At 40.4% G+C, this 13,813-nt stretch overlaps 1 protein-coding gene across 1 annotated transcript; it reads left to right on the top strand.

Annotated features, from left to right (window-relative positions):
* The first annotated feature begins 7,809 nt into the window (after positions 1 to 7,809).
* On the top strand, positions 7,810 to 13,536 carry NXNL2 (nucleoredoxin like 2). Its single transcript, XM_033958366.1, has 3 exons — positions 7,810 to 7,948; positions 9,504 to 9,966; positions 12,871 to 13,536. The coding sequence occupies exons 2-3, from the start codon at positions 9,668 to 9,670 to the stop codon at positions 13,040 to 13,042; spliced, it is 471 nt and encodes a 156-aa protein (XP_033814257.1). The 5' UTR covers positions 7,810 to 7,948; positions 9,504 to 9,667; the 3' UTR covers positions 13,043 to 13,536.
* The last annotated feature ends 277 nt before the right edge of the window (positions 13,537 to 13,813 follow it).

Consider the following 13,813-nt stretch of genomic DNA (forward strand, 5'->3'; position numbering starts at 1 on the left):
AAAGTTTATAAGCATTGCTGGCATACTCGGTGAGGTGTTCCTAGTGTTGGTGGTGGTGGTAGCATGTCAGTGTGTTGAGAGGAAGAGGTAGTCTGGGAAATTCTGCTGAGCAAACTCTGGGCCCATTTCCACCCCCAGTTAGTCCACTCCACTCAACTGGTTCACACACTGAGTGGGTCTTTGGGTGTTATTTCTGGGTAGTTGTTTTAGAATCTCTTCCAGTGGTTTGTCAGTATCTCCTTCTGGTCCAAGGAAGGAAACTTTGTCAACCTTAGCATTGACCTTCAGAATATGTTTGTAACAGCGCTGCTTGTGTGGCATTAGGCTATGTAGTGATCGAAAGAAAAAAACAGACCTTTGCACATTTTTGCACTATATGGTGGGTGTATGAGGAGATTCATTTCCTGCACAGTTAAGTCCATTTTTTCTACTGAATAATAGTATAGGTACAATGAAAGTAAATAGCAAAAATGTTTGAGTAGATAATTAAGGAAATCTTTTTCATATTGCTTGCTTATGGACTGGGAAAAAAGACTGTTCAAGCAAATGTCTCCAGAACTGCTTTAATGGAAAAATGTGATTTTTTTTTTTTTAAGTACTTTGTGAAATTTATTGTTGTTGTGAAATTTATTGTTATACTTTGTTTAAACTTAAAAAGCGGTGTCATTAACAGTGAATCTAATCGAAAAATCGATTCAACAGGGTGAATCGGATCGAATGAAATATTTTTCTCTGAATCGGGCAGCACTATTGGCTACCATGAGAATGGGCTACTGGGCATGATGGACCATTGGTGTGACCCAGTTAGGCTATTCTTATGTTATGTTCTCATCTGTAGGGGCCTTTGTTTTCACTTCTTATTTTAATGTATTTTTTTCCTGGGAACTTATCAGTGTTTTTTTATAATGGGAACAAAAATGGAAGAGAATTAATGTGTGTGGAATGGGGGGGGTAACTAATTTCTTCAGCTAAATAATTCAATCCACTTCAAACAGACATAGGAGAACTCACGCACCATTCACACACCCTCCAACCAAAAACGTCAAAAGAAAAAAACTGTTCGACAACCTCCTAGCCATTCGAGCTGCAACACTTGACCCCCAACTCTACAACCTATTGACCTCGACCACAAACTACAAAACCTTAAAAAAAGAAATAAAAACCCTTCTATTAAAAAAACACATAAAACCAAACTAACATAATCAGAACTGTCCCAAGCATCACCTGCAACTACTCCATATGTACTTCTGATGTCATGACAATTCAGACATAATTTATGTTATGTTATGTTTGGAATAATGGTTACATAAATGAGGTTCAATAAAAGAAAATTTTCTGTGGGAGCATTTGTTGGAACTTCTGTTATCCTGATTTCTTCTATCTGTGGGCTTTCTTTAGCTAACCTACTTATCTGGGGCTTTCCACTTCTGCAGCTGCCCTTTTCACGGTCCACTTTGCGCTTGCACTCTCTGGGGAGGGGGGGTTGGGTCTGGGCTTGGTGGGGTAGGTGTGTCTGGTAGTTTTGTCTGGGTGGTGGCTGGGTGTTTCTTGGGTGCTTGTTGTGCGGATTGGTGTGTCTGGTGAGCGGTCTGGGTGTTGTTGCTTGTGGGGGTTTTTTTCATTATAAAATATGGCTGAGGGTCTAGTCCGGCTTATTATTCTTGTGGGTTCTGGGGTGGGATTTGTTTGCTTGCCCCAAGTTTTGGCCTTTTGTTGTGTATTGCTATGCCTCTCATTGGCAATTTTCTCTTGGGAGAGGCTTGTTCATGCTTGTTGTTGCTGTTACTCTCATTCTGTGTTCTTTTTGATAATGTATAAGTTTCTGTACAGACCATGGTTGCTTGTCTGGACCTTTTGCCATTCTCAATAAAAATACTTTGGAAAAAAAAAAAAAAAAAGAAAATTTTCACTGCCTGTTTCTATTCTGACCATTTATTCCATTTCATGGTTATTGCAAAAAAAAAAAAAAAAAAAAAATTTTACATGAGGGGGGGGGGGGGGGGGGGTGTCAAAAAATGATGGGCCCCGGGTGCCACATACCCTAGGTACGCCACTGTGTCCAACACTGGAGCCTGTTGGTTTTCAGGTGTTTTCATCTTCCCCTCATGGAGATAGATTTTTGAAACTGGAGGGATCTTCAGATTTTCAGTAAGGTACCTCTTGAACATATCAAGAGCTGAAATTGTTATAAGTTTTAGAAAATTAATTAATCTCAAATTGTTTCTTCTTGATGTGTTCTCCAACATTTCTAATTTAAAACTAATATTTCCATTTTCTTTCATCAAAAGTTGGTTTTGTAACCCCACAAATTCCAATTTTTGTTTTTGTTGCACTAGTTCTGTTTCAATTTTTTCAACTCTTTGCTGAACATTCTTTTTTAAAATTTATTTATTCAATTTTAATTGATCATACAGCATATAAATGCATTAAGAAACAGAAATCAAACAGCTATAACAACAGAAATTCAACAAAAAATTTTCCTAATGGAACATATACTAAAAAGTAAATTTTCATAGCAGATTTCTCTATAAGTCCACAACCAAACATGGGAGAGAGCATAAGGAAAAAGAGGCACAACTCAACAGGAAAAATTATAAATAGAAATATGATGACATCTCGTCAGCTAATTAAATTACAATCTTCCAAATTTAATGTTCAGTTTCTTCCCTTGGACCCGATACCTGGACTTGTATTTTATGCTTATTCTCAAGAAAAGCCTTCAATTGTTTGGGATCAAAGAAAAGATACTTATTTGACTCATGCAAAATTAATGAGCACCCAAGGCTATCACCTGAGGACGTAAGATCAAGAATTGCTTCCTTTTCTCTTTTGTATCTACACAGACATCAGGAAATGCCCATACTTTTCCTCCCAAAAATAATTTATCAAAGTTACAAAAAAACATTCTCATCACACAGTCCTTATCAAACTCAAACACAAATGTAACTAAGAGTGTTGTTCTTATACACTCTTCTTCCAAAGATGTTTCTAACATTTGTGTTACATTCAAACTGTCCATAGATAGATCTTCCTGGACAAGAGTCTGCCGTGTCTTCCCTGGCAAAAAATAGACTAGAGAAAATGGGGGCACAGCTTCCTTTGGAACCCCCAGAACTTCCATCAGATATTTCTTAAGCAGTTCCATGGGGCTATGGTCTTGAATTGAGGAAAGTTGACATAATGCAGATTCAACCTACAGGTATAATTCTCCATTTTTTCTACTTTGTTTCTCAATCCAGCTATACCTTGACCATAAGTCAGGGTATTAGATTTTATCTCTTTAAGGTCTTGTTGAGCTTCCTCCACTCTTTTTTTGAGCTCAAAATTATTTTCCTCCTGGGTGACAAGACGTGTTTTACAGTCTTGCAAAGAATTATCCACCAAAACCTTGTTTCCCATGAAAATCTTCTCCAAGCGTGCTACAGCATCCCAGATAGAGTCTAAAGTAACATGGGGAGGTTTAGCCAGTGGTGTAAAAAGCTGCTCACCAATATCCTGCTGGTGGTCTAACCTCTCACTCCTGGAGCTCTCTCCATGCCTCTCTTCTGCTCCTCTAACAGCACCTTCAAGCTCCAAGATGAGCTCAGAATCAGCTCCCATATCGGCTCCCAGCTCACTGATTTCTTCTCTCCGATTGCTCCCCTTCTCTGTTGAAAAAACCACCGTGCTAATCGCAACCTGCGGATTCATCGATTGCTCCAGTCGCATCACCATGCCTGGGTCAGAGGGTGGAAGTCTATCCTCCGGGCTCAGAGTAACATTGAGCTTGGGTAAGGCCACCCCTTCGCCAGCACCCACCCTGGATGTTTTGTAAAATGTTTGATTATCACAGTAAAATGTCCAAGTGCTAAGCCTTCCCAAAACATGCTCCCTTAAGATTTAGACACATTGGAGACAAAACGACCAGTAAGATGTCTAAAGAGTCAGTTTCAAAAACGCCCATGTTTCTAAAAATTTCTTTACACCAGCTTTCAAGCAACTTATTGAACTCCTCTGTTTTGTGAGCCTATCCTCTCCCTTTCTACTGCACAGTAGATATAGGAATAATCTCAGAAAAAACAACAGTCTGAACCAAACCCTTGAGTTTTCCCCCAAGCTTCTGGAATGCTCTCTTTGCTCCATATTTGCTATTGTTGGCTAGGTCATTTGACCCCAAGTTAATTACAATTTTAGAATTAGAATATTTACTCTCTTCTTGGACCATAGTCTTTTCTCATACGAAAGGAGTTCAATCCCCTTTATCATCTTGGTTGCGCTTCTTTGAACTTTTTCTAGTTCCGTTATATCTTTTTTGAGATAAGGCAACCAGAATTGAACATAATACTCAATGTCAGGTCGCACCATGGAGCGAAACAGAGGCATTATAACATTCCTAGTCTTGTTTGCCATCCCTATTCTAATAATTCCTAGCATCTTGTTTGCTTTTATGGCTGCCGCCTAATATTGGGTGGAAGGTTTCAGCGTATTGTCCACAATGACACTCAAATTTTTCTCTTGGATGTGCTGACCCCCCAAGGTGGACCCTAGTGTCTGGTAACTATGATTTGGGTTATTCTTCCCAATATGCATCACTTTGCATTTGTCCACATTAATTTCAGTTGCCATTTGGACATGTTAGAAATAACACAAAAAGGCAACCTAGTCACATCAAGGTTTGTGTGGAAGACGCTCAGGACGCCAAAATTGGCTACACAACTTACAAACCAGAATTAGATAAATATAATATAGGGTGCTCTCAGTATGAACCATCAGTGATAGGAGCACAGCTCCGACACTTCACTTCTGGGTCAAGGCGGTAAGCCTCCACCCCCACACCATCATCGAGCACCCTAAATGTGCTGAAATTTAAAGGGACCTGAGTCCACTAAATCAAACCAATCAAACAATCAAAGTGAGTAAATCAAACTCAACACAAACAACCTGAGCGACCCCCAAACAAACCCTGCCAGCCAGACCCCCCGAACTACACAACAAGATCAAGAATCACCATACAAAAAATACCAAATAAATCCAATACTTATCTGAAACCATCTCACAGACTAATAAACGCAACAAACCGCGCCAGGAGAAAAGGTTCGGGAACCTGACCCACGACGGAACACAAACGAAGAGCTCAGCTGGAGGACGGGGTGCCCGGGCGGGAGAGCATGCCGCCTAAAACGGGTCTACAGGTGACATCATACACCAACCAACCAATCATACAACACTTCCAAACCAATCACACCCAAGGGCGAAACCACGCCCATAAATACACAAACACTCTGAACAAGATACATAACCCATCCTAAAAACGAGCAAATAAAGCAATAAACCAATAAACCAATAACCCCAGCCAAAAAACCCCCACTGAAACCTGGAACCCAAATGAGAATGAAACAAACCTATTAAATGATGGTGTTCCATTCCACACTTTCATTAAGACCATTGGGATAGACAGATTGTAATTGGAAAATCCAATATTGTTCCCTGAGATTCAAATGGGACTGTCTATCCCCCCTGAAATCCCAAGGGACTTGCTCAAGCACGAACCAAGACAAATCTGTGAACCGATGTCCGAGTTCAGCACAGTGCGGCACAAGGGGGGCACGTTAGACATGTTAGACATGGGAAGAAATTTGGGAGGGAAACCCAAAGCCCACTATCTTTTTATAGTTTTCCAGAATCTGATTATGAATGATTTATAGGTGTCTATTTATGCAATAATATCATTCTATTAAAGTAGGTATGATCCATAATGTGGATTTAAATTTAGATATGTGTAGGATTAGGTTAGGGCCACTAGCAACTGGTGAGAGAAATTGGAAAGAAGCTTCAAGAAATGTGCTCCAAACTGTTTAGCTGCCAAGAACAGATCACAGAGTGTGCAGGAAATAAACTCTGGGGGAAAAATGATCTCAAGTAATCCAAATCTATTCTTGTGGTAATGTCAAAAAGAGTTATATGAAAAGATATTTTCCATTCGATAGCCACTTGCTCATTTCTTCTACCCACATCCCCCCCTCATCCTCTTTTTCACAGCCTATATTCCATCTCTCCTCCTCCTCCTGTCACTCAGTCCTTCTACCTACTTCAATTCCACTGTGTTTCACCCCATCTTATACTTCCATTGCCTCCTGAACTCCTTCTACTTGGACTCGGGTGGCAGCAGCAGATATATAGAGATACGTATTACTAGTATACACTTCTCCCTCTGTATTTGTGGTTTCAGCAATTGCAGTTTTGATTATTCACGGTTTTTAGTTTGCTGGCTCCTCCACCCCAAATTATATCAGCTTGCATAGAGAAATCGCCAATTCCAAGGGTTTACAGAGAAAAATTGCCAGTTCCCAGCATTTTCTTCACTGTGTTTTACCTCTCCTTCAGGCCATGTCTCCCACCATGTTATTCGCGGTTTCACCATATTCACGATGGTTTGGTTTTTTTGGATTTTTTAAAATAAATCTTTATTGATTTTTAAACTTTGACAATGCAATACAAATATCTGAACATAAATATTTCATAAAACACATTATTAAACATACAATTTATACTTAGAACAATCATTTTCTCCCCCCTCTTACCAAATTACTACAATAAGACAAATTATGTAATTATAATATTATAATTAAGTATTTTAATAAACAAAATATCTTTCCCTCCCCCCTCCCTCCCCTGGATGTGTAAGGAATTCTACGAACCTCAAAAAAATAAATAAATAAATACATTACAATTATTATGATGTAACAAATATAGTCAATGGACTCCACACTCTATTAAATGTACTGCTAAACCCCAAACACGATGGTTTTTAATAGAAAACAGCAAATAATATATGAAAAAGTTATTTGCAGTTTTTCTGTATTTGCAGTTCTGTTAATCCCCTATCACAGCGAATACAGAGGGAGAAGTGTAGTCTCCTTGAGAACCTCCTCCTCTCCCAACCCAATTTCCATGTACTGGATAAGGAAGTCCATGGGGAAAGGAAGAAGGGTACTGGTTCACGTGGTTCTCCAGGGCTGCTCTCCACAGAGTGTTACTGCTCCTTGAGCTCTCACTGATCTGGGGCTATTGTTAGTTCCCAGGCTGCCCCTCTTGTGGAGGGACACAGCACTGTCAGAAGTCCCATCTGTGCCACACAGCTCTGCACCTGTGTCCTCAGCCCTGCCTAAACTGAACTAGGAATGAAGCAAAACAATATAGCCGTACCAAGGATTTTTAAAGCCTTCCGCTTCCACATTCCACATTTTTTTTCAGGAGGAAGGCTGACTGAATTCAGAATTGTATAATTTTTAAAACTCCTATTTTGTCAGGAAGGCAAAAAAAACAAAAACCAACAAAAACCAAAACCCCACAATAAAGAACAAAGACAACCTCCCCCCCCCCAACAAAATACTCTCGTCAATGGAGTGATGTGGTGGTTTCCAAGCCTACTCTGACCAGCTACCACTGTTTAAGTTAATTAGCAACAGGTCAGTCTGTGCTTGATTTTTTTTTTTTTAAACTCCCATTATAGAAAAAAAGAATGTAGTGGAAATTCCACGTTGTCGAGGCAAGAGCTGAAAAAACAGGAGTTACTCCCCACACCTGGCTCACGTTCCCAGTAGTCCATGGAAGCAAGTTTTCCCATGTCAGGATACAGACAATTAAATCTAAGAGAGCGTTGGCATGGGAGTTGAAAAAGAAAACCATCTTGATGTTGGCATTGTTTGATTGCTGTAGCTAAGCTCTTTTTTGTGTCGGCGTCTGAAACCTGAGCCACAAATCTGCACCAAAGCTCCTCCCTCGGTTTATGCAAGTTGCAGGTAGCCAGTGCACTAGCGAGGGAAGGTGCTGTCGCTGCTCTTTGGAGCCGTCAGACTGAGAAGGCTCCCACCAAAAGACATTAAAAATAATGAGTTAACCTGGCATGGAGCTGAATTGGCTACCCTACTCTCTTTATACTCACTTCTGGAAGCTTTCTGTATTAACGGTGAGTGAGAAAGTTTTGGATAATCCTTTATCGTTTTTGCTGGCCTCGTTCTTAGGCAAGCAGTGTTTTTGGTAAAAGGCAGTGGACTAAAACAAAATTATCCAGTACCTTATGCCCTGCATTATTTGGTAAGTTGCATTAAAAATCACTATTATTAAAGTGAGTTAAAATGAAATTCTTAAAGAGAAATATTTGTGTCCTTGTTTTGCAATATCCTCGGTAGTGTCAGACAACATAAGGCTTATTCCCTAACCTGAATTTTAGACTAGTGAAGGGGTTTTTTGTTCTGTATCTTTGGGAAGAAAACCTAGTGTGGAGGGACAGGAGGAGCCAAGAGGAAAGTGATAAAATGGACATTTTTTGTTTTGGGGGTCCTTTTACTCTGCTGGAGAAAAGAGTAACCTTGGCGCACAATTATGTGGAGTTTTCTTGCACGCTAAAGCTGTTTTTACTACAGCCAGAAAATGATTGATTTTCTATTTTTTTTCCCCACTAATGGCCATGCACTAATATTGCTGACTAAGTCAAAAATTGCACAAAACAGGGGAAAAACTTTCAAATAAACGAAGGGATACAATGAAGAAAGATAAAATGCAATAATTCCTTACTCCAATAATTTTGAACCCAATCGTTGCATATGTAAAAAAAAAAATAATTCACTAGCTTCTTATAAAGATGTTTCTCTTCAATGGTGAACCTAAGTTCAATTTTGAACTATCTTAAGAAAGCTTCAGGGCGATGATTGGGTGGTGAAACCTAAAGGGTATATAAAAGGGGCTCCTTTTACAAAGGTACACAGCGCACGTTAGCCACTACCGCCTCCTTTTAAGCAAGCAGTAATTTTTCAGCTAGCGTGCGCTAATCTGGTGCATGCGCTAAAAATGCTAGTGCACCTTTGTAAAAAGAGCCCTAGGTCTTATTTTCGGGGTATGTACATGATCATCTCTCCCTTTTTCTCCTTCACCCCAATTCTTCCTCTTTTCTTTCTCTCCCCCACATGTGCAGCATCTTTCCTCCCCTCCCTCCCATCCCTCGTGCAGCAGGACCCTTGCCCAGCTTCTATCCTTCCCATTCCTCATGCAGCAGGACCCTTGCCCAGCTTTTATCTTTCCTTCCCTCCCTCCCATCCCTTGTGCAGCAGAACCCTTGGGCGAGCACCCCCCGAGCACAGCCAAACCCCCATCCTTCCCTCCCTCCCATCTGAACCCCGCCAACCGCAAATGAGCCCTACATACCTCCCTAAGCAGCGTCAGGCCGGCAGCACTCTAAACGGGCTGCTTCAGCCTTGTCCGCCTGTGAATTCACTCTGCCGTATTACTGATGATGTCATCAGCCCTGGGTACCGACAGGATCTCCGAGAACACTATCCTCTGGGTTCTGGTCTACAGCTTCTCTACTAGCATCCGGAACTTGTCCTTCTGTCCTTCCCTGCTGTAGTTCCTGTTGCTCACGTTGTTCACTGATAACATGCCCCCTAATTTTTCCAGTTCTTATTCAGTAGTAATGTTTAGAATCGATGACAGTCCTATTTCATCTAGTTCTAATTTTTTTACAGTGTTGTTGAATTTCAAGACGTTTACAAGACCTTTCTTGGAAGACCTTGAAAAATATTTGTCATGCATCGAAAGGTAGAAGACAAAAGAGAAAAAGACAAATTTCCATTTATCCTGGTTCTGTACTGACATTTATATTCAGCCCTATTTCATTTCTCCTTGAGAAATGGATTTATTTTGTGGTAGGATCCTGCTAAACAAAGATGGGGAGCAGGTGGATCCTGAAGAAGCCTTACAAAACAAAATAGTTGGGTTGTATTTCTCAGCTGGCTGGTGCTCTCCTTGCAGAGACTTCACACCTATACTGTGCGATTTCTACACTGAGCTGGTGGAGGAGTCTGAGCAGGCTGCCCAGTTTGAGATCGTCTTCATCTCATCGGATAAAAGCCCAGAAGACATGGTGGACTACATGCATGACATGCATGGGGATTGGTTAGCGTTGCCTTGGCATGACCCATATAAACAGTGAGTATTGGTATAGAGTTTGCTACACCAGTTCACTGCAATAGGGTGGAGACCTCTGTACATATGTGTTTATCTATAATGGGAAAGCATTCCAAAGATTGATGGATAGGTTGCTAAATGAAAGAGGGAATTACACTTAGGGCTCCTTTTACAAAGGCGCACTAGCGGTTTTAACGCGCATAAAACCACGCGCTAAACCGCCGGCCGCGCTAGCCGCTACCGCCTCCTCTTGAGCTGGCGGTAGTTTTTAGGCCAACACGGGGGGTTAGCGAATGATGAAAAGTCACGCGCGTTAACCCCGCTAGCGCGGCTTAATAAAAGGAGCCCTTAATTGCAGTGGGTGATAATTTTCTAAGAGGCCAGATATGATTTAAATTAGATTTATTTTCTTTCAATATATCTGCTGGAGGATTGATTGACTATCTTGACATGCTTTCCCATATATGCTGATATTATATACTGTCACATTTCTGCTTTCTGTATAGTGCATTTTAACTAAGCTTCATCTTCTGCTGGCAAGTTAAAAAGATAAGTTTATTTTGAACTATTTTATATATCAAAAGAAGTATATTTTGTGCCATTATAAAGACAACAGTTCTGTTACTTGAATCATAAAAGTGATTTTTGAAGAAATCTTGGACATAACTATCATTGTATTTTAAACTTTATACACTGGAATTTTCACTGAGATAATTTGAACCCATGTTTATCGCCTGTATTTTACTAAACCGTGGTAAAGCTTCTTAATGCAGGTCGGTGAGGTAACTGCTCTGCCGGTCATAGGAATTTAATGAGCTTCGAAAGCATTTCTTTCGCTGGCCCACAGTAAAATGCTCCCCTGCAGTTTAGTAAAAGGAGCCCTATAAGAGATCACACTGGTAGTGAGAAGTTTTCAATTGTTTACTACATAGTTAGAAAGGTCCTTTTACTCATAGTATAATGCCTATTTGAGATTATTGAAGGTGATTTTTTTCTTTTTTATACTGGCATGGTCATTTTAAGTCCAGGAGTGTGTTTTTGAATTTTGAATGTTAGGGCAAATTCAGATAGGCTTTAGTTCCATCTAAGTATCCGTTTGATGAAAACGTTTAAAGAACTGATAGGTTCTTGAAGATACTAACTACAGAATGATAGGAGGACAAATAATTCCTCGTCCCCGAGGGAACTCATTTTCCCGTCCTGTTCCGTCCCCGCAAGTTCTTTTACTGTTCCAGCTCCATTCTCATCTGCACAAGCCTCGAACACTTTAAAATCATAAGGCTTGTGCGGTTAAGGAAGAGCTTACAGGAATGGGACAGGGAGAGCAACAAAACTCATGGGGATGGGACTGGGAAATACGGGGAAAAATTTGTCCCCATGTCATTCTCTAATACTAACCCCAAGATGATAACTTTTTTTATTTTAGAAAATTGATTCTACTTTCTGGTCTGTAGAATTGTACAATGCTTATAACGAGGAATCATTTTATTATGACAGATTTTTAGGTCAGCTAGATTGAGATTCCAAGAGATGAGCAGCCCACATATAACACTAATGTTCTTTCTTAATTGCCTATGCCACAAAAGTATAGACTATGGCTATCATTTCTCTCAAACTCTGATTTTTTTTTTTTGACCCAGAAGTAATGCAGGCATGGCTGGTATTCAGGGTCATACCCCATAGTTAACTGGATAAAAATAGGACTACTACCTGGTCCTGCTTGCCCAATTAGCTACGTGGGCACAGGTATTGAATATGACTGGTGTCCACATGACTTCTGGGACTGCCTTGACTCTACCCCTGACCACCCCGGCCCTGTCTGGTTATTGTTGTTGAATTTAGGTGGCTGCGGTCCAGAGCCTTTCCTTTCTGCTTAAACCACACTGAATACATCTACCCCTGTATTTGCCATAAAATAATTACCGAAGAATGTAAATATATATATATTTTTAAAAATGCAATAATATATGAATACTTTAATGGCAAAGATCCTTCAAGTGGGCTTTATTAAGACAAATAAATCTTTGATTAAAAACCTTTTACCAGGTAAGGGACCCAACACGGTCCATGTTTCGGACTAACCTTCGTCAGGGGTCCAATTTTGATAAAGCAGAAAACCGGTTTTCTCAATGGTTTACTTATCGTTATTTACCCAAGGCTTTTTTCCTTTTGATAATTTTCTCCTTTATCAAAATTGGACCCCTGACGAAGGTTAGTCCGAAACACGGACCGTGTTGGGTCCCTTACCTGGTAAAAGGTTTTTAATCAAAGATTTATTTGTCTTAATAAAGCCTGCCTGCATCGTGTACAAAGTCTACAGTTTTTTGTTTTGTTTGTTCTGGATTGTTTTATACTGCAGACAGTTGAACCTTGGTTTCCTCTATTGGATTCAGTTTGGTGCTAAAGATCCTTCAAGTCTCATTCTGTTTAAGGCAAAATTGAGCCTGTATTCCAACCCTGCAATAATAATTTAATAAATAAAATAAATCTTTCTGTAACCCACCAAACTACACACATCCTCAAACAAAGAGAATTTGTGCTCCTTTGGCTGTTCCCTGTTTTTTGTTTTTTTATTAAATCTGCTTCCTAACTATGGGCTTCATTTTACTAAACCACAGAAGAGCTTCTTAACATGGGCCAGCGAAGTAAATGCTCCGAAGCTCATTCTATTTCTGAGAGTCGGGGGCATTTACCTTGCCGGCCCGCAAGGTAAATGGCCTTCTGCGGTTTACTAAAACCCAGCGTATATGATTCTAAGTGTTCTTCAAGACGTCTTTTGTACCCAATTTTGATGTATGGTAGCAGGAAAAGCAGTGAGCCAAGATTTATATCCATCCATTATACCCATTGCTGAACCATGAGAAAGAATTCTGAAGGATTTTGTTCCCTTTAGCTAAGTGGGTTTTTTCCCCCCTTCATTTTCAGTGACTTGAAGAAGAAGTACAGCGTAACAGCTGTTCCCAAACTGGTGGTCGTGAAACAAAATGGCGAAGTCATTACCGATAAAGGAAGAAAGCAGATTCGAGCCAAAGGATTGGCCTGCTTCAGAACCTGGCTGGAGGTGGCAGATGTGTTTCAAAATTTTACTAGTAAATGAACAGCCATTGGACAATGCACAGCTTTGTACTAAGCCTTCAAAAAGCACATATTCACTTGCAAAGTCCACCAGCAAGAACTCTGAGAAAATTCTAAGAAAGGAACAACAGAAGTGCTACATCACTTTATTTTGACCTTCTGTCTTTTCTGACATCATACTAAAGGTGTATGGGAAGACTAGCCATGGTCATTCCAGGGGTTCTTAAGCATGTCCTTGAGACACACCAAGCCAGTCTGGCTTTTAGGATTTTTACATGAATATGCATGATGTAGGTTTGCATACAGTGGAGGTAGTGTGTGCAAATCTACCTCATGCAAATTATACCATTTAATGCAAAGAAGCCATTTAAATAAATATAAATTAGTAATATCAAAATATTTTTTATTTTATATACACTTCCCCTCCCAATTCATGGTTTTAAGACTCGCGATTTCAATTATTCGTGATTTCCTAAAACTGGAATCACCCCCATCTCCCTCCTGCCTCCCAGACCTCTCCGGACCTTACCTGATGGTCTAGCAGTCTTTCATGGCAGGAGCGATCTTCCTAAGCTCCTGCCTCGTGCAGATCACTCGTCCAAAATGGCTGCCGAGAGTTCCCGTCGTAGTCTCAAGAGACTATGGAAACTCAGGGCAGCCATTTTGGATGAGTGATCTGCACGGGACAGGAGCGTAGGAAGTTCGCTCCTGTCCCGAAAGACCACCAGGTAAGGTCTGGGATGCTGGGGGGAGGCGGGGGGAGGTCAGAGTCAGCTCAAAAGTTATTTGTGAA

This window comes from Geotrypetes seraphini, chromosome 1 (genome assembly GCF_902459505.1).
Source record: "Geotrypetes seraphini chromosome 1, aGeoSer1.1, whole genome shotgun sequence".
Taxonomy (NCBI): Eukaryota; Metazoa; Chordata; class Amphibia; order Gymnophiona; family Dermophiidae; genus Geotrypetes; species Geotrypetes seraphini.

Bases quoted from the DNA above. Each gene is read 5' to 3' on its own strand.
- NXNL2 (XM_033958366.1), top strand. From the start codon at position 9,668: ATGGATTTATTTTGTGGTAGGATCCTGCTAAACAAAGATGGGGAGCAG. The intron at 9,967-12,870 runs GTGAGTATTGGT...CTTCATTTTCAG, and splicing joins TGGCATGACCCATATAAACA to TGACTTGAAGAAGAAGTACA.